This window comes from Heterodontus francisci, chromosome 4 (genome assembly GCF_036365525.1).
Source record: "Heterodontus francisci isolate sHetFra1 chromosome 4, sHetFra1.hap1, whole genome shotgun sequence".
NCBI classification, from domain to species: Eukaryota; Metazoa; Chordata; class Chondrichthyes; order Heterodontiformes; family Heterodontidae; genus Heterodontus; species Heterodontus francisci.
The window spans coordinates 178,242,118-178,268,416 of NC_090374.1; the positions used below are offsets into that span (position 1 = coordinate 178,242,118).

The following is a 26,299-nucleotide window of genomic DNA, read 5'->3' on the forward strand; positions in this document are numbered from 1 at the left end:
TGAACTCAGTACAAGAAGTCCCACTTTGCTGGGATTATGGTGTTGGAATGGGTTCAAGGCTTCTCAGGGCCAATGTCTCCATAGAACAGGTGAACACTAATGGTAATCATTAATACAGATTTTTAAAAGAACTTGCATGTATATCGTGCCTTTCACAATGTCAGTAGATCCCAAGGTGCTTTACTCCCAATGAGGCACTTTTTAATTGTTTGTTACTGTTGTAATGTAGGAAATGCAGCAGCCAATTTGCACACAGCAAGCTCCCACAAATAGCAATGTGATAATGACCATTTAATCTGTTTTTCTGGTGTTGATTGAGGGATAAGTATTGGCCAGGTCACCAGGGAGAACTCCCCTTCTCTTCTTCAAAATAGGGCCATACGATCTTTTCCATCCACCTAATAGACCGGACAGGGCTTCAGTTTAATATCCCACCTAAAAGACAGCACCTCCGACAGTACAGCACTCCCTCGTATTGCACTGGGCGTATCAGCCTGAATTTTGTGCTCAAGTCCCTGGAGTGAATTTAATTTTTATTTCGAAACATCTTATCATATTGTACAAATAAATAAGAGTTTTACAATCACAGCCTGTCCAATGGTGGAGAGAGGGAGCAATATTTGATGTTATCTTGTGTAAGGTACACGTATACTTTATGGATCGATAGCCTGTCAATATGCTTTTGTTCTATTCATTGAAACACTCCCAGAATTGGTGAAATTCGCTGAAGAGCCCATGGAACAATGGATTTTCCTTTATTTACCTGTTTAAAATAAAATTAAATAAACTTCAGATAAAAATTCAGACTAATTTACGCACCCAAATACAAACGTACGAATTAGGAGCAGGAGTAGGCCACTCGGCCCTTTGAGCCTGCTCCGCCATTCAATAAGTTCATGGCTGAACTGATTACTCCACATTTCCACCTACCCCTGATAACCTTTCACCCCCTTGCTTATCAAGAATCTATCTACCTCTGCCTTAAAAATATTCAAAGACTCTGCTTCCACTGCCTTTTGAGGAAGAGAATTCCAAAGACTCACGACCCTGTGAGAGAAAAAATTTCTTCTCATCTCTGTCTTCAATGGGTGACCACTTATTTTTAAACAGTGACCCCTAGTTCGAGATTCTCCTACAAGGGGAAACATCCTTTCCACATCCACCCTGTCAAGACCCCTCAGGATCTTATATGTTTCAATAAAGTCGCCTGTTACTCTTCTAAATTCTAGTAGATACAAGCCTAGCCTGTCCAATCTTCCCATAAGACAGCCTGCCCAAATAAATAATTTTCCCCATCCTTTGTCATTCCCAATGCCTTTTACATAGTATTTTACAGCACAGAAACAGGCCATTCAGCCCAGCTGGTCAATGTCCATGTTTTTGCTCCACACGAGCCTCCTGCCGTCCCTCTTTATCTCACCCTGTCAGTATAGCCTTTATCCTTTCCCCCCTCATGTATTTATCTAGCTTCCCTTAAATGCATCTATGTTATTCCTGAGGCTGAACACTGAAACTCGAACAGCAGGGTATCACAGGAGATAAAGGCAAGGCACAATAATGGTGACTCTAATTGGGAGGTCAACCAGTTTACGACCTGCTAGTTAAGATAGCTTACATTAATTGAGGAACTAGAAAAAGACTTGCATTTCTACAGCGCCTTTCACAACCTCAGGATGTCCCAAAGTGCTTTACAGCCAATGAAGTACTTTTTGAAGTGCAGTCACTGTTGTAATGTCGGAAATGCGGCAGCCAATATGCGCACAGCAAGCTCCCACAAACAGCAATGTGATAATGACTACAAAATCTGTTTTTTGTGATGTTGTTTGAGAGATAAACATCATCCAGGACACCAGGGAAATCTTCCCTATTCTTCTTTGAAATGCCACGGGATCTGTTACACCCGCCAAGAGGACAGAGGGCTTGGGTTTATTGTCTTATCTGAAAGACGGCACCTCCAGCAGTGCAGCACTTCCTCAGTAACACACTGGAGTGTCAGCTTAGATTTTTGTGCTCACGTCTCTGGAATGGGGCTTGAAACCACAACCCAATGAGACACGGCTGACGCATTGCATAAAGTAATTTTCACCAGTGTTGCGTTACATGTTTAGTAACATATCATATTACCAGTGTCATCTCACACATGCAGGATGACTGAAATACCACACAGGACTACAAAATGCCCCCACCTTTAAACAAGGAAACAATTTTTATTTTCTAACCTACATGTAATTTTCAGTGCTGTCCTCAGCAGCTCATCTCATCTTCAAGCTCCTGAAAGAAAAGGAATTTAAAAAAAACAAGTTATTTCTCACTTCCCTTTCCATTTTATGGCCCTCACATACTCAAGTCAGCCAGGTTGCAAGGCATCTTCCCACACCACCCTAGGGAATGCGCCCACTGTTTTTGCCCCACCTGGCATTGGTGAGATCAGGAGTTCACTATGTGGCAAGTGAAATGGAGAACCCCTAAACTAATGCATTGGGTCACGGGTCTTTGCTAAAAGAATCAATAAGCACAACAGCACTGCATTTACAGTGTTATATTTATTGCTAATTGCTCATGGCCGATACAATGAAACCACGGACAGTAGAGAAATAAATTCAGAAAAATAAACTTATAAGATATGTCGGAATCTACAAAGGGGGGGCCAAGAGTCTGTCGTCAAGCTAGTTTAATTTTCTAAAAATACAACATTCACAAGTCTGCTACAGTGTCGTTTTATTAAATATGTCCAGTGAAAGGCTCTTTCTGTAATTCAAAGGAAGAAATGTGTTGTGTAATGTAGTATGGAGCAAAAAGACTCCTAAGTCCCATCCATGTTGAGATAGTTGAGGTGTGGCTGAGGTTGCCTCAACACTGCCAGCGCTGTGAAGAGGGGAAATTAGCCAGGGATTCTTAATGATCACAATTCAGGGTACTCTGCTGTAAGAGTGTATGTGCATATATGCACACCTGTGTGCGGTGAGGACAAAGTCAATTTCTCCTGCGATAGTGCCTGTGGTTGAAACGTTCTCCAGACTCAGGACCACAGGGGAAGTTATGTTAAACATGTATAGAACCTTGGTTAAAACACACTTAAGAATACAGTGTTCAGTTCTGGTTTCCATATTACAAAAAGGATATAGAGGCACCGGAGAAAATGCACAGAAGATTTACAGGGATGATACTAGAGTTGAAAGGTACCCAAAAGCAGACTGGGCTCTATTCTCTGGAAAAGATGTGAGGGGCAACCTAATAGAGGTCTTTAAGATTATAAATGAGTTTGATCAGATAGGTGTTGAGAAGATATTTCCACGTGGGGAAGACCAAAACTAGAGTCCATCAATATAATACAGACGCTAATAAAAACCTCAAGAAAAAATTCACATGAACCATAACCTCATTGCCAGAACTAAAATCTTCCCCCTACTCCACATAATCAAGTTCATTTTTCTTTATTTGAAGAAGTGTGGGGGAAACACTTCCAAATTCACACATTTCCTAGGTTTAAGCCAGTGGTAAAGTAATAGGAGGTGTTGCAAACTATTGCTTGCTTTCCACTCCCTAAGGATTCCTGCCTTTGGGAATTCTTTCTCGGCAAATGAGTTACAAAAAAAAATGGTATGAGATTCTACAATATCATTGGTAAATTCACTCCCAAAACAAGTAAACCACCACTTTAACCCCAACACATTAAACAGAATATTGTGTGCTGACAGAGTTGCCAACTCTGGCTGGATCTATTCCTGGAGGTTTTATCACATGACCTCCTGCCTCCAATTGCCCCAAACCCCCACACCCTCTCGCCATTGGTCACCCAACACGTCCATCCTCATGCAGCCCTTCCTTCTCACCAGCCAATTGGAAAACAGAAAAAACCCTCATTACCCAATTGGCTCTTGACAGTTTTTTCCTGTTATCATCGCAATAGTTTTGTAGCAAGTAAATAAAAATGTTGAAAGAAAATGGAAGAAAAAGTGCACAATTTGTTTTCAATGCCCCTGTGATTTTTCTCCTGGGTGTTGCTGGCAGTCGTGTTCTGGAGGTTAATCTTCAATTTCTGGAGGCTCCAGGGCAATCTTGGAAGGTTGGCAACCCTAGGTGCTGAGAATGAGGTTGGGCTAGTTCACTCATGGCACCCCATAGTACTGTCAATTTTTAAAATGTGTTAACTTCACAGGGTGCAGGAGTGCCAGTTCTCAGTACTGTGACAGCAAGGGAATGGTCAGATCCCTGAGTTACAGCAGCGATACCTGAAGCAGGAGAGCTAAAACCAGGGACATCTTCACAGGCGGAGGCAATAATCCAAGTAGGAGATCTGCCATCACATGTCTCCCGAGGAAACTAACTCAAGACCTGAATTGGACAGGGCCTGGGAGCAGCACATTCAGCTCGCCTCTTAATCAGAGGTTGCTAGATCAGGAAATGGCCAATCCTCCATCATGAACAAGGAAGCATGACACAACAACAACTTGCATTTGCATTGCACCTTTAAAGTAATAAAATGTCCCAAGGTGCTTCACAGGAGTGTTATCAAACAAAATTTGACATCGAGCCACACAGGCGATATTAGGACAGGTGACCAAAAGCTTGGACAAAGGAATAAGTCTTAAGTAGCATCTTAAAGGAGGAGAGAGAGGCGGAGAGTTTTAAGGAGCGAATTCCAGAGTTTAGACTCCAGGCAGCTAAAGGCACGACTGCCAGGGATGTTCAAGAAGCCAGAATTGGAGGGGAGGCAGAGATCTTGGAGGACTGTAGGAGGTTGCAAAGGTAAGGAAGGGGGTTAGGCTAAGGCGGGATTTGAAAACACGGATGACAATTTTAAATGCAAGGTGTTGCTGGACCAGGAGCCAGTGAAGGTCAATGAGCACAGCGGGTGATGGATGAACAGGACTTGGTGCGATTTCGGATATGGGCAGCCGAGTCTTGGATGAGCTCAAGTTGATGGATGGTGGAAGATGGGAGGCTAGTCAGGAGAGAATGGGAACCTTCAAGTCTGGAGTTAACAAAGGCATGGATGAGGGATTCAGCAGTAGATGACCTGAGGTAACAGCAAAAACTGTAGTAAAAGTGGACAGTGGCATTGGTTCTCATGTGAAGATCATACATACCAGGTTAAAGAATAGCAAAGGAACAGAAGAAATCCAACCGTTCCCAGGGAAGCCAGTCCTAAAAAAATGATAATCTGCACGCTGTGTGACGAACCTAGATAATGAAAATAATGTGTAAACAAATGGAACATCTTCCAACTTAGTGCCAGCAATAAATTAAGAGCCTTATCTCACCCACATGATTAAAAGTAATATTTGATACAAAATATACTGCACACTGTAAACCTATTCAAGGTTTAGTTTTGGAGACATGCAATGTCAACTTTGTACTGATCAAGTTCCATTTTATATGTGGAAATCTAGGCGTGATTTTAGGTTTGTAAATGTAAATAGGAACTGAAGCTTTTAAGCTTCTGCAATCAATCTTGCAAAGCAATCCATACAATGAAATATGATTAGCCTGCACCTGAAAGCATTTCATTTAGTCACCCTTAATAAAGCAGAGGAGCAGGTTCTAGTACCAAGACTTTCCCAACAGTAGGAGCGGAAGTTTTTTTCTATTCATTCTTGGGATGTGGGCATTGCTGGCAAGGCCAACACTTATTGCCCATCCCTTATTGCCCTTGAGAAATGATGGGCTGAATTTTATAGGGGTCTTGACGTGGCGGAGTTGGGGGCGGGGGGCATTAAGATTGCCCTGGATGAGGCCCACCACGGACCTCGACGCCAGCAGGGCCCGATCTCCATGGAGCTGGAGAGGCCTCGTGGCGGTCCCCCTACATGTTTAAATCAATCTAAATACCTGACCTAATTGCAAGCCGCCTCCGCCTCCGGTCCAGTTCCAATCTTCGTGCCGCTAGCCGGCACACCCGCGCCATCCGATCCCCGTCCGGGTAATCGAGGCGCGACACTGGTTGGGAGGGGGGAGCAGGTCATTTTTTTTTTCTGCGGTGGGTGGGGGGGGGGGAGGGCAACAATAAAATCTTCTCATTGGTGGACGGGATGGTGGGAAGGGGTAAAGTGTATAGTTGATGCACTGTGAGGAGGGGAAAGGTCATTTGGAAAAGGAAAGTGTTTTGGGCTGGAGAGGGCAAGTATTTAATGTTGTGGCTATTGTGGGGGGGGGGGGGGGGGGTGGTGGGAGAGGTGCAAAAATACCTGTTTTAATTTTTAAAATAAATGTTTCCTGCTTTTGTAAAAAATTCCAGAAGGGCTCAAAGCCCTTTAAAAGTAGCAGTGATCGGGGTGGGGGGGTGGGGCCCACCCTGGCTATATAAATGAGCTGCTACGCTTGGAATCACGGCGGCTCTTTGGCATGCATCCCGGGTGTGCGGGCTTCCATTTTCTTCGCCCGCCACTGAATTTGGCGGCATGCCTATAGAGTCCAGCCCGATGAGTCAGTCACCCTCTTGAACCACTGCAGAGTGTGTGGTGAAGGTGTTTCCACAGTGCTGCTCCAGGATTTTGACCCAGCGATGATGAACACCGATATATTTCTGAATCAGGATGGCGTGTGACTTGGAGGGGACGTGGAGGTGCTGCTGACGGCACTGATGGAGTTATCTACCATTCACTCCGGCATTAGTCAAATTGGTGGGACCAACAAGCGGTTGAATAACCTACTCGCTGTCCCGGCGCAGACAGCTAGGAACCAAAGGAGGCCATTCAGCCCCTTGAGCCTGTTCCGCCATTCAATTAGATCATGGCTAATTGGTCTTTTCACTCTGTCGACCCACCTTGGCAATAAAGAATGGTGCCATGAACAGCCTCCTAAAGTGAGACATATACCTGTGGAGTTGTAACCCAAGCAAGAGAATCAGTGCCTTCAGGATACGGGCAAATTGGCAGAGAACAGGAGGAATAATTTTTATAAAAGACACTATGGCAAAATGGCAGCTGTGGTTAAAAGGCGCTACAATTGTCTTATGTGTCTGTGTAGATCAGTAGTTAGCACTTATGTCGCTGAGTAAGGAGGTCGTCCGTTTAAGTCCCACTCCAGAGAATTGAGCACAAAATCAAGGTTGACACCGCCAGTGCAGTACTGAGGGAGTGCTGCACTGTTGGAAGTGCCGTCTTTTGGATGAGACATGTCAAACCAAGACCTCGTCTGCTCTCTCAGGTGGACATAAAACATTTTGAAAAAGAGCAGGGGAGTTCTGGGCAATATTTACTCCTCCACCAACAATAAAAAGTATATTATCTGGCCATTATCACATTGCTGTTGATGGGAGCTTGCTGTGCCCAAATTAGCTGTCGCATTTCCTACACAACAACAGTGACTACACTTCCGAAAAGTACTTCATAGGCTGTAAAGCACTTTGGGACATCATGAGGTTGTGAAAGGTGCTATATAAATGAAAGTTTGTCTTTCTTGAAGATTCTTTCAAATATAAAATACACCTAAATTATTTTGTATTTCTTGAGAAAATGTAATCAAGCGTCAGAAGAAAAATGCATTGCACTTTGTGAAAACAGACCTTTTAACCTGCAGCACCCAATTCTGTGTTGTCTCTGAGGCTTTATCCTGGGACATGGCATTTCAGAGCTCAACCTTAGCCTCTCACTCTCTCACTCATTCACTGCTGAACTGAAAGCTACATCAAACAAACCTCAACAGCTGGCAGGTGCTCAATGAGATAAATGTTTGGTGTCAGATAGTTTTATATGCCCAAAAAGACTGGCGCAGGAAGACATCTTGAGGCAATGTTCGTAGATGGAGACTCAAGTTATAACTTATCCTCACAGTTTAATTTCTAATTATGAATAGCAGCTAAAAAAAAACTATCAAAAAAGAGCTGGTTCTATATTTAACTGATTAATCTACACCAATGTTGCTTTGCAAACCAAAATGACACAGGAGAAGGAATAAAAGAAAAAAAAGAATATGCATTCATATAGCGCCTTTCACAACCTCAGGATGCCCCAAAGTGCTTTACAGCCAATGAAGTACTTTATGGAAGTGTAGTAACTATTGCAATGTAGGGAAACGCAGCAGCCAATTTGTGCACAGCAAGCTCCCACCAACAGCAGTGAGATAATACTCGGATAATCTTTTCAGTGATGTTAGCTGAGGGGTAAATATTGGCCCAGGATGCAAAAGGTCAACTCCCCTGCTATTCTTCAAAACAGTGCAGTGGGATCTTCTATACCCACCTGAGAGGGCAGACGAGGGCTCCTGTTTAACACCTCATCTAAAACCAATGGTGATGACAAACATAGAAAATAGGAGCAGGAGTAAGCCATTCGGCCCTTCGAGCCTGCTCCGCCATTCATTATGATCATGGCTGATCATCCAATTCAGTAACCTGTTCCCGCTTTCACACCATACCTTTTGATCCATTTAGACCCAAGAGCTCTATCCAATTCCTTCTTGAAAACATGTTTCTATGTTGAGCCATTTTTCATTGCCATGTAGAGTGACACCACTGGCTGAATTTTCAAAACAGGGTCAGGAACCCAATGCCCGAATGATTTCCAGGTTCTGACCCGTGCCTCAGCTGCATTGCTAATGCGACACAATTGTCAAATGTATATGTCCTAATTGGGCAGAACTCGATCTCGGTGCCCAATTAGCGGCGCCGAGCGTCGGCAGGAGGCGGGAGCTGCCCGCTGAGCGCGAATAGCAAAGGCAGGCAACAGCCGTGATGGGGCCTGCCCCTACCTTGCCAATGAGAGCAGGCAGCTCCATGGAGGGCACGTGGAATAAAAACGTGAGGCAGCGCTTCCAAAATAAAAAAAGAAATGTCCTGCACTGGGCCTGGCACAAGATTCCCACGCACCCAAAAAATTTCATCTTCCACCAAAAATGTTCGCCACCTGCCCGCTGTGAGCCCGGCAGCCGTACACTCTCGTGCACCAGACTGGTCGGGTTCGCTGGAATCCTCACTGAAAATTGCTGTGCGGACCCCCCACCCCACCGGCCCTTTAACAAGCACCTTCATGGGCTTAATGGACCTTTAAATGAAGGCGAGCGGCTTCCCCATTCCCTCCCACCACCCCCCCTCCCAGCCTCCCACCCTCACACTGACGATTGTGGACTGTCATGGAGGCTTTGGGTTCCAAAGATGACCTCCAGGACTACAATTTTCGAATTGCGTCTGCACTGGCTCTCAACCCCACAGCCCTTTGAAAGTCCAGTCCCTCAAGTCCCAGCCAGAATGGATCATTTTCTTCGTCAAATGCTGCTGTAAGTGACTGGGACAGACGTTGTGGACGTAATTTGTATTTATCCTCTACTCACTGCATTTTGCTGGAGAAATAATCCTGCTTTTATTGGGGGAAAGTTGCTACATTCCTGGTTATGAGTTCCATTTGCTGACTGAATAGGTTTTGTTTTGGTGTGAAATAGGCTGTTTACTGTGAGTCCTGCTGCAAGTGCCATCCCACCACTAATTCATTGGCTGGCACCGTACATTACAGAGGTGTCAATAGCCATTCGGATTTTTGATGTAAAAAACTAAATCTCCCACCACCTCACCTCGAGTATCAGTTGGCAAATGGACTATGGGAGCCATCCCTAGTCCTGCACTCAATTAACATCTAAACACATGGACTTGTAGCCAGGGCCACAGATTAGTGATCAGGAACAGACCTGTGTCTGCTTTTGCTGTCTGCAGATTGGCTGCCATGTTTTGCTGCACAGCAACTGCACTTCAACAGCCCCTCAATTGGTTGTGAAGCACTTTCGGATGTCCCGAGGTTGTGAAAGGCACTATATAAATGCAAGTTCTTTCTTCTTCTTTCTCTGTGAACTGGCTGGGACAAATCAGGAAGGGAATTGACCACAGATTTTGGGAGTGTAATCGATGCTGTTGTGTCAATCCTCACACCGATCAGCTCACAGGTCATGATTCGGAAGTAAGTGGGACAGACTGGGTCCTCACTGGTAGCCGTTGCACCAACTCCAACCCACGCTACCACCACCACCCAGTCCATCTCCCCTGTCCCATCGAGTAATGTGGAGCCTTCAGATTAGAAGGTTGCTCTCCTGTCCCTCTTCACCCCACTCACCTGCACCCCCAATCCACCACCAACACTCCACCCCACCCTAGGTGAAGCTGTTAGCTTGGAACGGAATTTCTCGATACTGAGCACAAACCATTTGAGAGCCACCTTGACCACAGGAGCTGAAGTTGCCAAGTCAGCAACCAGCCCTCGCCCCACCTCCTGTGACAATGATCGACCCAACACAGAAATACAACAAAAGGAAGTGGACCAGGGGCCAGCACTGAGTTATAGCAGGGGTAGGCATGGTGGGGGAAAAGTTTCAAATTCAGTACGTAAACATGGAAATAGAGAGAATTGGAGCACTGCAAATGGTGGTTCTTAAAATCATACAAGGAGGCCATTCAGCCCATCATGCCTGTGCCAGCTTTTTGAAAGCGCTATCCAGTTAGTCCCCCTCCCCTGCTCATTCCCCATTGCCCTGCACAATTTTCCTATTCAAGTACTTATCTCTTTTGAAAGTTATTATTGAATATGCTTCCAGCACCTTTTCAGACTTTCCAGGTCATAACAACTTTGCCTCCAAGTTCTGTCTCTTTTTGTCATGGATGAAGGTTTGAGAATGCAGATTCACAGGTTTTTTTTAATGAGCGGGTGGGTGGGGAAAACCGACAGTTCGATGTCAAAACAATCACTGTGTCTTTCTCGGAGGAATGCATTCATTTCCAGAATTATTCAACTCCAAATCATTCAGTTATGTACAAGACGATGCATCTCACCTTTTAACTGTGCCAAAGTCACACATGACTGTTTCTTCACCTAATAAAACAGAAACATGCACATAAATTCAATTCACTTCCTGAATTTGCAGACTTGCATCTGTTGAGAAAGCAGGCTAAAGCCAATAACCTCCAGCCCATTTTGCAACAGCGAAAACAAGAATAGATCTGCCGAGGGGGAAATATTCAATTATGTATGGAACAGTTCTTAATAAAGTACAGATGGTTTTGAAGCAAGGAGATTCAGGTTAAAGAGTCAAAATCCAGGCAATCATGTGTCAGTGGTTAAATGGGATCTGTTGGGCTTTTTACTGTCAAATGCAGTTACTGTTTTATAAACACACAGAGGCCAATTTTAGACCATCTCCAAGGTAGAATTTATTTTGCACTAACTTACATTTATAGAACGCACCTCACCACACAGAATTGTCTGAGTGCTTTACAATAAGAGGAGGAAAGGCATACTCGTGTGTGCCTGACTAAACTATTGGCCCAGATTGAAGTTAAGATTCTTGGGTGTAATGGATAAACTGAGCTCCAATAAACAGACATCTGTAATCAAGTAGAAGGTGAACAGAGTTTAGATTAAATTACTTTACATAGGGGATGCTGAATGTGCGGTACAGACAACCCACAGAGGCAGTGCAGGCCCTGGCAACCTGGCCATTTTTTGGACAAAAGAAATGATTGAGGGGCACAAGAATACTCGATGGTATTACTTTTATTCTGAAGCCTGTCGGATGGATTGTAATGGCTAATTTGGGCCCTGTGCATTCCTATGTCCCTATATCACTATATCCAATGTATGCTGAAGCAGGAAATCCAGACCCAAATTCAGCCCAGAATGATGGAAGGAGAGTCAGTCCTCTCTGTCATCCATATAAGCCTTGCATCCTAGGGCTATCTCAGCCCAGTTTCTGGTGCATGTCCATTAGGGAAGGAAAGTTGCTGTCCTTACCTGGTCTGGGCTTATATGTGACTCCAGTCCCCACATCAATGGGGCTGAATTTTCACTGTCCTCTGAATGATCTCACAAGCCATTCAGTTTGTATCAAACTGCTCCCACCACTTCGAGAAAGTGACCCACCACCACCTACTGAGGGCAACTAGAAATGAGAATAAATTCTATCAGGAAAGACTGAACAGCCTGGGGCTCTTTTCTCTAGAAAAGAGAAGGCTCAGTGAGGGATGACCTAATAGGGGTCTTTAAAATTGTGGAGGAGTTTGAAAGGGTAGGCGTAGAGAAAATGCTTCCACTTGTGTGGAAATCCAGAGCCGGGGGCCACAAATATAAGGTGGTCACTAATAAATCCAATGGGGAATTCAGGAGAAACTTCTTTACCGAGACAGTGGTGAGAATGTGGAACTCACTGTCACATGGAGTTGTTGAGGAGAATAGCATAGATACATTTAAAGGGAAGATACATTTAAGTACATGCGAATTATAAATACAAAGAAAAATGTCTGGAGGAACAAAATTATTCAGACGAAGAACACTTTGGTAATGTGAGTATTTCTCTTAGGCTCCCATTGTTCTTTAGAATATATAAAAGCTGTCATGATCATCCAATCTATCCCCATTCTCGTTGCTATTGGGATGAAGTGTCAGTAGAGTGCTCCACCTAGTGGGCTGGTGGAATATTGATCATGTAAAGTAAAATATTTGGAGTGTTCTCAATTTCTATCTTTTCATCCCATTCTTTCAAAAAGCATTTTTTAAGGGAATCATGGTTTAAAAAAAATAGCCAACATTATGCAACCTCTATGAATTTCCCCATTTCTCACACCAGCCATCTCAATTCAGCATTAACCACGTGACCCTTAGAGGCAGAGATAGGAGATATTATTATGGGGAATGAGGAAATGGCAGAGATATTTTGTGTCTGTCTTCACAGTAGAAGACAAATGTAAAACTTCTATCCTTTATTATGAGAGGAATTGAAAATAAAAGTAAGGATGTGATGCTTCAGTTATACAGGGCATTGGTAACATTATATCTCGAATACTGTGTGCAGTTTTGGTCTCCTTATTTAAGGAAGGATATAAATGCGTTGGAGGCAGTTCAGAGGAGGGTTACTCGATTGAAACTTGGAATGAGCGGGTTGTCTTATGAGGAAAGGTTGGACAGACTGGGCTTGTTTTCACTGGAGTTTAGAAGAGTGAGGGGAGACTTGATTGAAGTAGAAAAGATCCTGAATGGTCTTAACAAGTTGGATGTGGAAAGGATGTTTCCTCTTGTGGGTGAGTCCAGAACTAGGGGGTACAGTTTTAAAATTAGGGGGTCACTCTTTTAGGACAGAGATGAGAAATTTTTTCTCTCAGAGGGTTGTGAGACTTTGGAACTCGACCTCAGAAGCTGGTGGAGGCAGGGTCATTGGATATTTTTAAGGCGGAGGTAGATAGATTGTTGTTAGGCAAGGGGGTCAAAGGTTATCGGGTATAGATGGGTTTGTGGAATTCGAGACACAAACAGATCAGCCATGTTGCTATTGAATGGCGGAGCAGGCTCGAGGGGCCGAATGACCTACTTCTGCTCCGAATTCGTATGTTTGTATGAGAGAGAAAACATGGAACCACAGGGCAGTTAGCCTAACGTAAGTTGTTGGGAAAGTCCTGGAATCTATTATTAAGGAAGTCTTAACAACGCACTTAGAAAAGCATAGTATGATCAGAACAAGTCAACATGGTTTTACAAAAGGGAAATCCTGTTTGACAATTTTGTTAGAGTTTTTTGAGGATGTAACTGGTATGTAGATAAAGGGGAGCCAGTAGATGTAGTATACTTGGATTTCCAAAAGGCATCCGATAAGGTGCCACACAAAGGTTAATACACAAGATAACAGCTCATGGAGTTGGGGTAATATATTAGCATGCATGGAGGATTGGTTAACAGACAGGAAGCTGAGAGTAGGGATAAACAGGGCATTTGCAAGTTGGCAGGCTGTGATCAGTGGAGTGCCACAGGATCAATGCTGGGGCCTCAGCTATTTACAATCGAAATTAATGACTTAGATAAAGAGACAGAGAGAAATGTATCGAAGTTTGCCGATGATACAAAGCTAGGTGGGAATACAAGCTGTGAGGAGGGCTCAAAGAGACTAAAGAGATATAGACAGATTAAGTGAGTGAGCAACAAGGTGGCAGATGGAGTATAATGTAGGGAATTGTGAGATTATTCACTTTGGTCATAAGAATAGAAAAGCAGAATATTTTCTAAAAGGTGTGAAACTTGTAAACGTTGATGTTCAGAGAGACTTGGGTGTACTCGTACAAGGAAGATAAAAAGTTAGTATGCAGGTACAGCAAGCAACTAGAAAAGCAAATGGCTTTTATTGCAAGGGGATTCAAATACAAGAATATAGAAGTCTTGCTACAGTTATACAGGGCTTTGGTGAGACCGCACCTGCAATACTGTGTGCAATTTTGGTCTCCATATTTAAGAAAGGATATACTTGCATTGGAGGCAGCATAGTGAAGGTTCACTAGATTGGTCTCCAGGATGAGAGGGTTGTCCTATGCTGACAGGCTAAGTAAATTGGGTCTACATTCTCTGGAGTTTATAAGAATGAGAAGTGATTTCATTGAAACATTCAAGATTATGAAGGGGCTTGACAGGATAGATACTGAGACAATATTTACCCTAGCTGGGGAATCTAGAACAAGAGGGTACAGTTTCAGGATAATGGGCCAATCATTTAGGACTGAGATGAGGGGCCGATCTTTTAGGATTGAGATGAGGGGAAATTTATTCACTCTGTTGTGAATCTTTGGAATTCTCTACCCCAGAGAGTTGTGGATGCTCCATTGTTGAATATATTTAAGGCTGAGATAGACAGAATTTTGGTCTCTCAGAGAATCAGGGGTTACAAAAGGTTTTATTTTTGTACTAAAATCTTAGACTTCTGTGTGTTTTTAAAAAACTGAAAAAAGGATAGCTGGAAATTTTGGATGATGACTTTGTATGCAAGAATAGGGGAAGCAAGCAGTTTCAAGGAAACAGCAAAGGGTCTTGACCTCCCATTGAGTGACAGAGGAGACACTGTGTCTGGATATGTGACCAGGTTCAGGAAGGTTTTTTTCATTTTGGACACTTTTAAAAAACAATGAGTTGGACAAAGAGCAGGCATTTTGAAATCTTTGCGTTAACCTGCCTGGAGCAAGAGAGGAAGACCCAGAAAAGTGTTACCTCTCTCTGTAAAGGAATCCTACATCTCTTGAAAAGAAACTCTGCATTGGAAAGGAGATACATTCCTATTGCCTCCAGTCTCTGAAGTATGCCTGCATCCAGAGTGGTTCCTGTTGCCTTCTGTGTTTTGGGAAATGCTGGCACCTACAGAAAGCTTCTCCTGCTAGACTGCTGCTTTAAAACCCCAAGCAGACTTGTTGCTACACCCTTTGCTGAAAGATCTGTGTGATGCTTGCTGCAGACAAATTGCCTTGAACGCCTACCCAGCAAAGACTGTTCATCAACCTCGCCTGGAGAAACTTCGAGTGACATCTGATTATTCAACTCTGGGACACCTCACCGTACTGAAAACATCCAACCAGAACGTGATAAAGTCAATCATTTTATTTTTTTCCTTTTTAGTCCTAAGGAACAGTTGTAAACCAGAAACCTTGTTCCCTGGTTAACTGTTTTTTTAATGTATGTGTGTGTGCATGAGGTCTAAGTAAATAAGGAGTTTTTTCATATATATAGATTTATCTTGTTAGTAGCTAAGAAACCTGGTATGGTGCGCTTTATTCTGGATGACAAATAAAGTGTTTCATTTGGCTATTCTTCGGTGGGTGGGAATTGTTTTTGATATGCTATGGCCTTTGGAGATGTGGGACTGAATTAACAGTGCATTACTCCCACCGTGGTCGTAACAATGGGGAGTGGGCAGGAAAGTGGAGTTGAAGCCCGAGATCATCCATGATCATATTGAATGGTGGAGCAGGCCTGACAGGACATATGGTCTACTCCTGCTCCTATTTCCTAAGTTCTTCTGTTCTTATGTACCGCTCTGGGCCAAGTTGCCAACTCGTCTAGGGACATCAAAAGTGGAAAATACACTTTTACCAGACACAATTGGGCTGAATTTTATGGGCCCCCCCCCCCGAGACGGGTTCGGAGGTAGGGGGACCCATAGAATTGTGTGAGAGGCAGGGGACAGAGGGCTCGTCACCCTCTCGTCACAGTGCAATTTTGTCAGTGCCGGGATAGGCCAACGATGGCCTTCCCACCCAGAGGGCAATTGAGGCTCTTAAGTGGCCTATTAACAGCCACTTAAGGGCCTCATCCTGCTGCCGTTGGGATTTAACCTGAGGCAGGGGAGCCTCCGCCATGCAGGGAGGTCGTCCAGTAAAACAAGGCAACTTCCCTGAGAGCTTGGGGTGGGGGGCCCCTCCTCTGTGGGAAATCTGTGGCCCACGGTGTGTCCCCACTGGGAAAACATGCAACTCCCTGGACCTCCCTCCCCCTGCTCTAAACAGTCTCACCCCTGCTCCCCATCCCGCAACTCACTGGGGCCTTCCAAACAGGTCCCAGTGACCCCCCACCTCACTTACCTTGGATCCAGGCTCCAGCATTGAGTCTGGGTCCAAGGCCTCTTGCAGTACCAGCAGTGGCCACCGCTCCTGGAGGCGCTGCCAATACTGCTGAGCTGCTGGCCCTCTAATTGGCCAGCAGCTCTTGGAGGTGGGATCCCCGTCTGTAATAGGGGCAGGGATCCCAGCGCCAGGCTGTTAATTGGCCGGGCACCATAGAATCGCTCCGGGTGGGGAGGCTCCAGCTAGCTGAGGCGGGATGCCCCTGTCATTTAGGCCTGGTGCCGGGAGCCCCTCCTTGGGCACACAATCCAGGCCAATTTCACTTGTCAGCAATATCTCATTTTAAAGCAGTTTTAAAAAGTGTTACGCAAAAGTGCTTTTCTATAAAGATCAACTTACATAATTCCACTCACTAATGGTTTTCAGCAGGAAGGAATAGTTCTTGCCATTTTCTAAAGCAGCGTTATAATACTCTCTGTAGTACAGCCGGTCTCCGACAGAAAATTGCATCCCGTCCTCAACATCCATTGCCATAAATTCTGCTGTGATATATGCTTCACTGCCCCTTTTGTGGCCAAAGAAGCTTTTCATGTTTTGGGAATTACAATTGAATGAGTGTTGCAAATGCAAGGGCAGAACAACCACCTGATAAAAGCTAAAAAGGGGAGGAATAAGTTAAATCAAAAATGAATCAAGCAAGCACTGTGACATACGAAAAAAAATCATGGTCACTTATAACAAACACTTGCTGGCTCCATACAAACCACAATAATTATCTCTGCTTTCATCCAATTCTGACCTCTTGCACATCCCCAATTTTAACTGCGCTACCATTGGCAGCCATGCCTTCAGCTACCAGGGTCCAAAGCTCTGGAATTCCCTTCTGAAACCTCTGTCTCTCTCTCCTCCTTTAAGATCCTCTCTAAAACCTTCCTCTTTGACCTAACTTTTGGTCACCTGTCCTGATATCTCCATATATGGTGCGGTGGCAAAGCTGGTTTGATAATCACTCCTGTGAAGTGTGCTGGGGCATTCTACAGGGTTAAAGGCACTATATAAATGCAAGCTGCTGTTATCGTTTGTGAGAAATTTAGAAACAGAATCGGAAGCTGCGTTATCGCTGTCCGCAGGTTGGATTAATAAGTGTCAGTGTCGTCATTCTCCTTCTACAGTCAGGAATCCAGAATACATCAGGTCCTGACTTCAGGGATGCACAGAGTTACCAGGAGTAACAACTACATCCATTGCATATACTATGGCATGATATATTCACCAGAATCTCAGTTTTGCATGTAAAGTATCATGTAAAGTAAAGAAATGTTGGTGTCTTAATGGATTCAAAGGGTAACTAATCTCTTGCTGTACCCCTCATTATTTGAAGACATTTTTAATTTGCAATAACTTTGCAATTGTTGTCTTAAAATATAGAAGGACCCATTAAAGAGTCCAAAATGATGACATCTGGTGAGACAGCTCTGTCCAATGAGAGAGAGACACATGCATTTATATAGCACCTTTCACAACCTCAGGACATCCCAAAGTGCTTTACAGCCAATGAAGTGCTTTTGTACTGTAGTCACTGTTGCAATATAGGAAACATGGCAGTTAATCTGCACACAGCAAGATCCCACAAACAGCAATATGATAATGACCAGATAATCCGCTTTGGTGATGTTTATTGAGGGATAAATATTGACCAGGACACCGAGGAGAACTCACCTGCTATTCTTCGAATAGTGCCATGGGATTTGTTACATCCATCTGACAGGGCCTTGGTTTAACAGCTCATCCAAAAGGAGCCTCCTCTGACAGTGCGGCACTCCCTCAGTGCTGCACTAGGCGTGTCAGCCTAGATTTTGTACTCAAATCTCTGAAGTGGGATTCAAACCTTCTAACTCAGAGATGAGAGTGCCACCTGCTGAGCCAAGACTGACACACTGGAAAATCAAACCTTGTTCATATCAGTGGTGGAGGGTTCTATTTACTATTGATTTATAAATATGAGACACTTACCTAATAGGTCCATTCTTACTTTCTACCCGATGGAGGGAGAGTGGTGGAAGTGTTTGCTCTACAATCACAACTTGTACATCAGGCACTGGGGGGTCTGAAATGGAGATAAATATTATTAAAGTACAAGCACAACCAGTGTAAGTTACTTGGTTATGTTAAAAGGTTAAAAAAAAGAGAAAGGAAAGGGTTTAAGTTAAAGCAAAATGCTGCAGATACTGGCAATCTGAAATAAAAAGAGAAAATGGTGGAAATACAATCCTGGTCAGGCTGGACATAGGACGGAGAATTAAAATAGACACTTCAATTTTCTGTACTTAACCCATCACTAACCCCTTTTGACTTACACCACCAGCTTTTTGTCGTTTCACACTATCACGGACATTCCCTATCGTTCTTTCCTCCTCCTCCCCACCTTTATCCTGCCTTTGTACTTGCTTAAAAGCTGTTAAATCTTTAACTTCTTCCAATTCTGATAAACGGTCATCGACCTGTTTCTCTCTCCACAGATGCTGCCAGACCTGCTGAGTACTTCCAGCATTTTCTCTTTTTATTCAGGGAAAATTGTTTCTGTGACTATTAAAAACGATGCCATATCTCAATAGAATATTTTGGAGCTACAACAATAGATGTTATTTTCTCAAAACCTACTTCCACCTCTGTAACACCACCCGACTCTGCCCCTGCTTCAGCTCATCTGCTGCTGAAACCCTCATCCATGCTTTCGTTACCTCTAGGCTTGACTATTCCAACACACTCCTGGCTGACCTCCCACATTCTACCCTCTGTAAACTTGAGGTCATCCAAAACACTGCTGCCTGTGTCCCAAGTCCCAGGTCCTGTTTACATATCATCCCTGTGCTCGCTAACCTACATTGGCTCCAGCCTGGCAACACTTCAATTTTAAAATTCTCATCCTCGTTTTCAACTCCTTGCTTGGCCTCGACCCTCCCCATCTCTCTAATCTCCTCCAGCCCCACAACTCTCAAGAGATATCTGCACTCCTCTAATTCTGGCCTTTGAGCATCCCCGATTTTAATCGCTCCACCATTGGTGGCTGTGTCTTAAGATGGCTAGGTCCTAAGCTCTGAAATTCCCTCCTTAAACCGCTCCACCTCTCTCTTCCTTTAAGACACTCCTTAAAACCTGCCTCTTTCCGCAAGCTTTTGGTCACCTGTCCTAATATCACCTGACGTGGCTCGGCATCAAATTTTTCTTTATAAAGCACCTGTGAAGAAACGTCTTGGGACGTTTTATTAGGTTAAAGATGCTATATAAATACAAATAGTTATTGTTGTTGGAAAGTGACTGCATGGTCATGTTTTAGAGAATAGGAGGGCATTGATCAATCTGATGGAAGAAAAGGACTTGTATTCATATAGCACCTTTCACATCCATGGCATGTTCCAAAGCACTTGACATTCAAGTCATTACTTGCAATTGAGGCAGCTTTCAGCAAGAACAGACAGTGCAAAGTTTTAGTGTCAGCTGTAACTCAGTGGGTAGCACTCTCACCTTTAAGTCAGAAGATTGTGGGTTCAGGTCCCACTCCAGTGACTTGAGAACTAAAGTCAAGGCTGACAGTCTGCTGCACTGTCTTGCAAATAAGATATTCAACTAAGGTCCTATCTGCCCTGTCAGGTAAATGTAAATGATCCCATAGTAATATTACAAAGAGAAGCAGGGGAGTTATCTGCAGTGTCTTGGCTGCCAATATTTATTCCTCAACCAACATCACAAAATGGATTATCTAATCATTGACACATTACTGTCTGTGGGATCTTGCTGTGTTTCTTACAATAATTACAATAGTGACTACACTTTAAAAGCTGTAAAGCGCTTTGAGACATCCTGTGGTCATGAAAGGTGCAAAATAAATGCAAATCTTCTTACTATCATTAATTTGATTATGGTTAGTGTTGTTTTACGAACAAATGTTGACCAAGGCACCATGAGATCTCTTTCATCTATCCAAAAAAGCAGCACCTCTGACAATGCAGCACTTCCTCACTACTGCACTGGAGTTAAGCTAGAATATATACTCCAATCCTGGAGTGCAGGCTGCATCCATGTCCACCTTACTCGTGGTCATGTGTGAGGCGACACTGACACCGTCTAATGATCCTCCTCCTGTAGTGCATTCACAGAATGATACAGCACAGAAGGCAATCATTCGGCCCATCATGCCTGTGCTGGCTCTTTGTTGGAGCTACCTAATTAGTCCCACTTCCCCGCCCGTTCCCCATAGCCCTGCAATGTTTTCTCCATTCAAGTATTTAGCCAATTCCCTTTTTGAAAGACTCTGTTGCTTCCAACACCCTTTGAGGCCAACTGCCCATTACAGTTCAATTTTAAAGCAAATGCTGCCAAAATTAGTTGTGAGTGTTCTCCCGAGAAACAGAAAGGGTTAAAACACAATCCTGTTTCTTGAGAATCAAACCTATATCATTTGCTATATAATTATATTTATACAAGAACAAAAAAAGCCGATGGGCACCTTTACTCTTTACATTATGAAGTGCAAACATATTAAACTGCAAAAGGGTCACATTACATGCAATGAACAGAGACTGACCTTAACACTAATGAACAGTAGAACTCACTCTACTTTGCTAGAATTATCGTACAAATATTAGACCACAGATCAAGCAAATGTTATTGCTTTGAATATTAACAGCTTTTAAAAAAGAGACCAATTTTTCCTCACCTAGCCAGTAATGATCAATAGATTACTAGATCACTAGAATGATTCCTGGGATGAGGGGATTGTCCTGTCTGATGAGATTGTGTCAAATAGGCCTATGTTCCCTAGGGCTGAATTTTTAGGCCCTGAAGGGGGCGGGCATGGAGGCGGGTAGATGCAGAATTTTATGCCGCTGGCCGGCATGCCAGTTCGTTGGCACCATCCCACCACCAGGCTTTCGAGTTGGTTTACACTGCAGCACAAATTGCTTCGCACAAATGGCATCTCGCCCTGAGCCTCCCAATTATTTTAAGAACTTGCTGAATTTGTCCATTAATTGCCCATTTAATGAACTGCAGAAAATTAGGGCTCATAACGGTTCGACCACACTTGGAATATTGTGTTCAGTTCTGGTCGCCTCATTATAGGAAGGATGTGGAAGCTTTAGAGAGGGTGCAGAGGAGATTTACCAGGATGCTGCCTGGACTGGAGGGCATGTCCTACGAAGAAAGATTGAGGGAGCTAGGGCTTTTCTCATTGGAGCGAAGAAGGATGAGAAGTGACTTGATAGAGGGGTACAAGATGATGAGAGGCATAGATAGAGTGGATAGCCAGAGACTTTTGCCCAGGGTGGAAAGGGCTATCACCAGGGGGGCATAATTTTAAGGTGATTGGAGGAAGGTTTCGGGGAGACGTCAGAGGTAGGTTCTTTACACAGAGAGTGGTGGGTACGTGGAATGCGCTGCCAGCGGTGGTAGTAGAAGCAGATACGTTAGGGGCATTTAAGCGACTCTTGGATAGGTACATGGAAGATAGTAGAATGAAGGGTAGGTAGTTAGTTTGATCTCAGAGTAGGTTAAAGGTTCGGCACAACATTGTGGGCCGAAGGGCCTGTACTGTGCTGTACTGTTCTATAACAGTGTAAATACCCCTTTAACGTCATGGTAATTTGTATTACAATGCCAATTTCTCCAGACTAGAAAAGGGATAATTTAAACTGTTCAATCTCATTTGTGCATGTAGTAAATTCTTCTTGGAGACTTTAAAAATGTAACATTTTTAAAAATTAAAATTACTTTTTCATTCTGTGTCTTTTTCTCCCTCTCTTAAACCAATCTTTCATTCACTCTCTATTTCTCTTTCTGTACTTGATTTGTCACTAATTCACCCTATTTCCTTCTCCCTCGTTCCTCTGTTTGTTTCTCAATCCTTAAATCTCATTCGTTAAGGAGATAGACTGTTGGTCTTGTTGTTCACTGCAGTCCCAGATGCCCTTTTGATCTTGTCACGCCGTCATCAGCTCACGCTTGCAGCAAGTTACTGGGAAAATCTTTGGAACTGAAAGGTGAGGGAAAATGTCTAACTAATGGGGTATTCTGCAAGATGTCCCACTCCAGCAAGATTTGGACCACAGCTTATTCATTCGTAAATATTCCTAATTTTCTGCCTTCATAAAAATACAGGTATAATTCTTAAAAAAAAAAGTCATCACCTCAGACACTTCAGACTACATGGTTGCAAAAACACATTTCTATTTCTGTCAACTTACATTCACAGGGAAAACTGAAATAACTTGCCTTGGTCTTCAGGGAACTAAGCTTCCTCTTGTAATAATCACGTGTCAAGAGTCATATACAACAGTAAATTGATAAAAATGTGAGTCAAAATCTTTAAAGTTTTATTCGTGAAATTTAACTAACTTGTTGGAGTTTTGTGATGAGGTAACAGAGAGGGTTGATGAGGACAATGCTACTGATGTAGTGTACATGGACTTCCAAAAGGCATTTGATAAAGTGCCACACAGGTTTGTGAGCAAAGTTACAACTCACATGGATACAAAATTTGGAGTGAGAGGATACAGAAAGGCCGGAATTTTACCCTCGGTGGACGGGAGCCATCCACCAACTGAAAAGTCGGTGGCAATCCAGCCTCCGCCTGGCCTGCGGATCTAGATCCTTAATTGGCCTGAGGCGGGACTTCCACCTCGTTGAGGCATGAAGTCCCGCCTAACGGATCTGCCGGCCAATCAGTGGGCCAGCAGCTCTCTGTCCCAGCAGCACCACAGGAAGCGGTGGCCACTGCTGGGACTGCAACCCAGTTGAAAACAGAAGATGTCGCGGAGCCCCGGTGAATGGGTACGTTTTCAGGGCCTTGCCGGGAGCAATCGATTGGGTCCCGGCGAGGCAAGGGTGGTCGAAAGGGGGGACAGGGGGCATGTTGGGCATTGGGGGTAGTTGGGGTATCGGGAGCAGCCCTCCATCGGGCTTGGGGTGCCTGATCAGGAGGGCAGCCTCCCCCCCACCCACCCCCTCCCCCCCACAGGCCGTCAGAAATTTTGAGGGGCCTGGGTACAGTGGAGGTGAAGGATCTATTCAGTGATGAGGGGGCATAGATTTAAAGTGATTGGTAGAAAAATTAGAGGGGAGATGAGGAAAAACTTTTTCACGCAGAGGGTGTTGATGGTCTGGAACTCCCTGAAAGGGTAGTTGAGGCAGAAACCCTCAACTCATTCAAAAGGAGTCTGGATATGCACCTCAAGTGCCATAATCTGCAGGGCTATGGACCAAATGCTGCAAGGTGGGGTTAGAATAGGTGGATCGTTTTTCGGCCGGCACAGACACAATGGGCCAAGTGGCCTCTTTCTGTGCCTTAAACTTTCTAAAGCTGCCTACTTTTTACAGGCGGCTTTTCTCGGGCCTGGGCCACCCACTGTTAACTGGCCACTTAAGGGCCTTAATTGGCCTGAGGCAGGCAGGCCATTTTTCACCATCGCCGCCCTGCATAAAGTGGCGGAGACGGAGTTGGGTCAGGAAGGGGTCCCGAGCCTCCCACTCCGTTTTACGCCTGCCTCCCACCACCCACCCCCCTCCCAAGACCTGCTACCATCCTGCTCTTTGTGGGGTCGTAAAAGTCCAGCCAGAGTAGTGTTTAATGGTTGTTTTCCAGACAGGAGGAATGCTTTAGTGGAGTTCCCCAGGGGTTGGTGTTAGGACCCCTACACTTCCTGATATATATTAATGACCTAGACTTTGATGTACATGGCGCAATTTCAAAATTTGCAGATGATGTAAAACTTGGAAGTATTATGAACTGTGAGGAGGATAGTGTAGAACTTCAAAAGGATGTAGGTTAATGGAATGGACAGACAAGTGGCAGATAAAACTTAATGCAAAGAAGTGTGAGGTGATTCATTTTGGTAGAAAGAATGACGAGAGACAATATAAAATAAAGGGTACAACTCTAAAGGGGGTGCAGGAGCAGAGGGACCTGGGTGTATATGTGCATAAATTATTAAAGATGGCAGGACAGGTTGAGACCATGGTTTGTAAAGCATACAGTATTCTAGGCTTTATCAATAGTGGCATAAAGTACAAAAGCAATCTGTTAAACTTGTACAAAACACTGGTTCAGCCTCAACTGGAGTACTGCATCCAGTTCTGGGCACCACACTTTAGGAAGAATGTGAAGGTGTTAGAGAGGGTGCAGAAAAGATTCAGGAGAAAGGTTACAGGGATGAGGAACTTCAGTTATGTGGATAGATTGGTGAAGTTGGGACTGTTTTCCTTGGAGAAGAGAAGGTTGAAAGGGGATTTGATGGAGGTATTCAAAATCATGAGGGGTCTGGACAAAGTAAGAGAGAAACTGTTCCTATGGTGGAAAGATTGAGAACCAGAGGGCACAGGTTTAAAGTAATTGGCAAAAGAAGCAATGTCGACATGAGGAAAAATATTTTCCCACAGTGAGTGGTTAGGATCAGGAATGCACTGCCTGAGAGTGTGGTGGAGGCAGATTCAACTGAGGCATTCAAGAGGGAATTGGATTATTATCTGAAAAGGAAAAATGTGCAGGGCTACAGGGAGAAGGCAAGGAGTGGCACTAGGTAAACTGCTCCTTCAGAGAGCCAGCACAGACACGGCAGGCCGAAGAGCCTCCTTCTGTGCTGTAAGCAATCTATGATTCTATGTTTCCCTCCTTGCAACCGCAAAGACCAGGAATTTTCTTAGAGCTGCTCCCGTGTGTGTGAATAGGATTTCTGACTTCTGATGCAGTTACGACAGTGAATTGAGAGCATCCCCGAGAATATTCCCAGTCATAGATTCCAAAGTTCACTTTTTTTTCCTGGTGAAAATCAGATACAAAAATCCCGGCATCACATTGCATAATAGTCAGATAGTTGGTTGTTCAGATGAATGTGTAATTAGCTCCAAAGATAGTCAGTCACTTGTGCTAAAGTGTAGGGCAGGGAGAAATACAACATCCACTTGCATTTATAAAGCACTTTTCAAATCGGAAAACATTCCAAAGCACATCACAGAAACATTATCAGACAAAATTTGACAGACAGACATATAAGAAGATATTAGGACAGACAGCCAAGTCAAAGAGATAGGTTTTAAGGAACATCTTAAAGGAGGAGAAAGACATAAAGAGGGGGAGAGGCTTAGGAAGGGGGGAATTCCAGAGATTGTGCCTGGGCAGCTGAAGGCACGACCACCAATGGTGGAGAAAATCGAGGATGTGCTAAAGGCTAGAATTGGAGGGGCGCAGAGATCTCAGGCTGGAGGAGGTTACAGAGATAGGGAGGGGGGACGAGGCCATGGAGGGATCTGAACACAAAAATGAGAATTTTAAAATCGAGTTGTTGCCAGACTGGGAGCCAACATAGATCAGCGGGCACAGGGGTGAAGGCTGAAAGGGGCTTGGTGCGAGTTAGGATATGGGGAGCAGAAGTTTTGGATGAGCTCAAGTTTAGAGAGGGTGGAAGATGGGAGGCCAGCCAGGAGGGTACTGGTACAGTCAAGCCTAGAGGTAACAAAGACATGGATGAGGGTTTCAGCAGCAGATGAGCTGAGGCAGGGTCACAGACTGACAATTAGGCCAAGAGTTTTGGGTGAGCTCAAGTTTATGGAGGGTGGAAGATGGCAGGCTGGGCAGAAGAGCATTGGAATAGTCGAGTCGAGAGGTAACAAAGGCATGATAATAGATTATCAGTGAACTACCGAGATTTTGTTCCCTCTCCTGTGGCCAAGAAAAAGATATTGCAACTTAATGAATGACTGTTCAGGCTCGGCATTATACCATTACACCCATCTCGACTATTATAGTTAGTTACTCACCAGAGACTGCTGTTGATAATTGTATGCAAGTCGAATATTGTGATGTAAGTGCTGTGATATTCACTGTATAGTTAGTGCCTGGTTGCAGGTCCAAACACATGACTGGGGTGTCATCTGCTGTACTATAATTAAATGACAGCTCAGAAAAGAAGTCTCTTTGGTAGACTCTCTGTCCTTGTATCTGAAACTAGAAAGAAAATAATA

At 44.1% G+C, this 26,299-nt stretch overlaps 1 protein-coding gene across 9 annotated transcripts in view; it reads right to left on the minus strand.

Annotated features, from left to right (window-relative positions):
* Window positions 1–520: 520 nt before the first annotated feature.
* Window positions 521–26,299, minus strand: part of susd1 (sushi domain containing 1) — a 107,834-nt gene continuing 82,055 nt past the window's right edge. For 7 of the 9 annotated variants that reach the window (XM_068030651.1, XM_068030649.1, XM_068030657.1 and 4 more), the window contains 7 exons: window positions 26,096–26,282; window positions 18,299–18,392; window positions 16,685–16,940; window positions 10,754–10,793; window positions 5,091–5,184; window positions 2,224–2,271; window positions 521–763 (listed from right to left, as the gene is read on the minus strand). In XM_068030651.1, coding sequence (XP_067886752.1) covers window positions 2,253–2,271; window positions 5,091–5,184; window positions 10,754–10,793; window positions 16,685–16,940; window positions 18,299–18,392; window positions 26,096–26,282 — 690 coding nt within the window. In that variant the 3' untranslated portion in view covers window positions 521–763; window positions 2,224–2,252. Of the gene's footprint in view, window positions 764–2,223; window positions 2,272–5,090; window positions 5,185–10,753; window positions 10,794–16,684; window positions 16,941–18,298; window positions 18,393–26,095; window positions 26,283–26,299 lie in introns of those variants that run through there. The other 2 variants (XM_068030654.1, XM_068030656.1) reach the window with 2 other exon arrangements.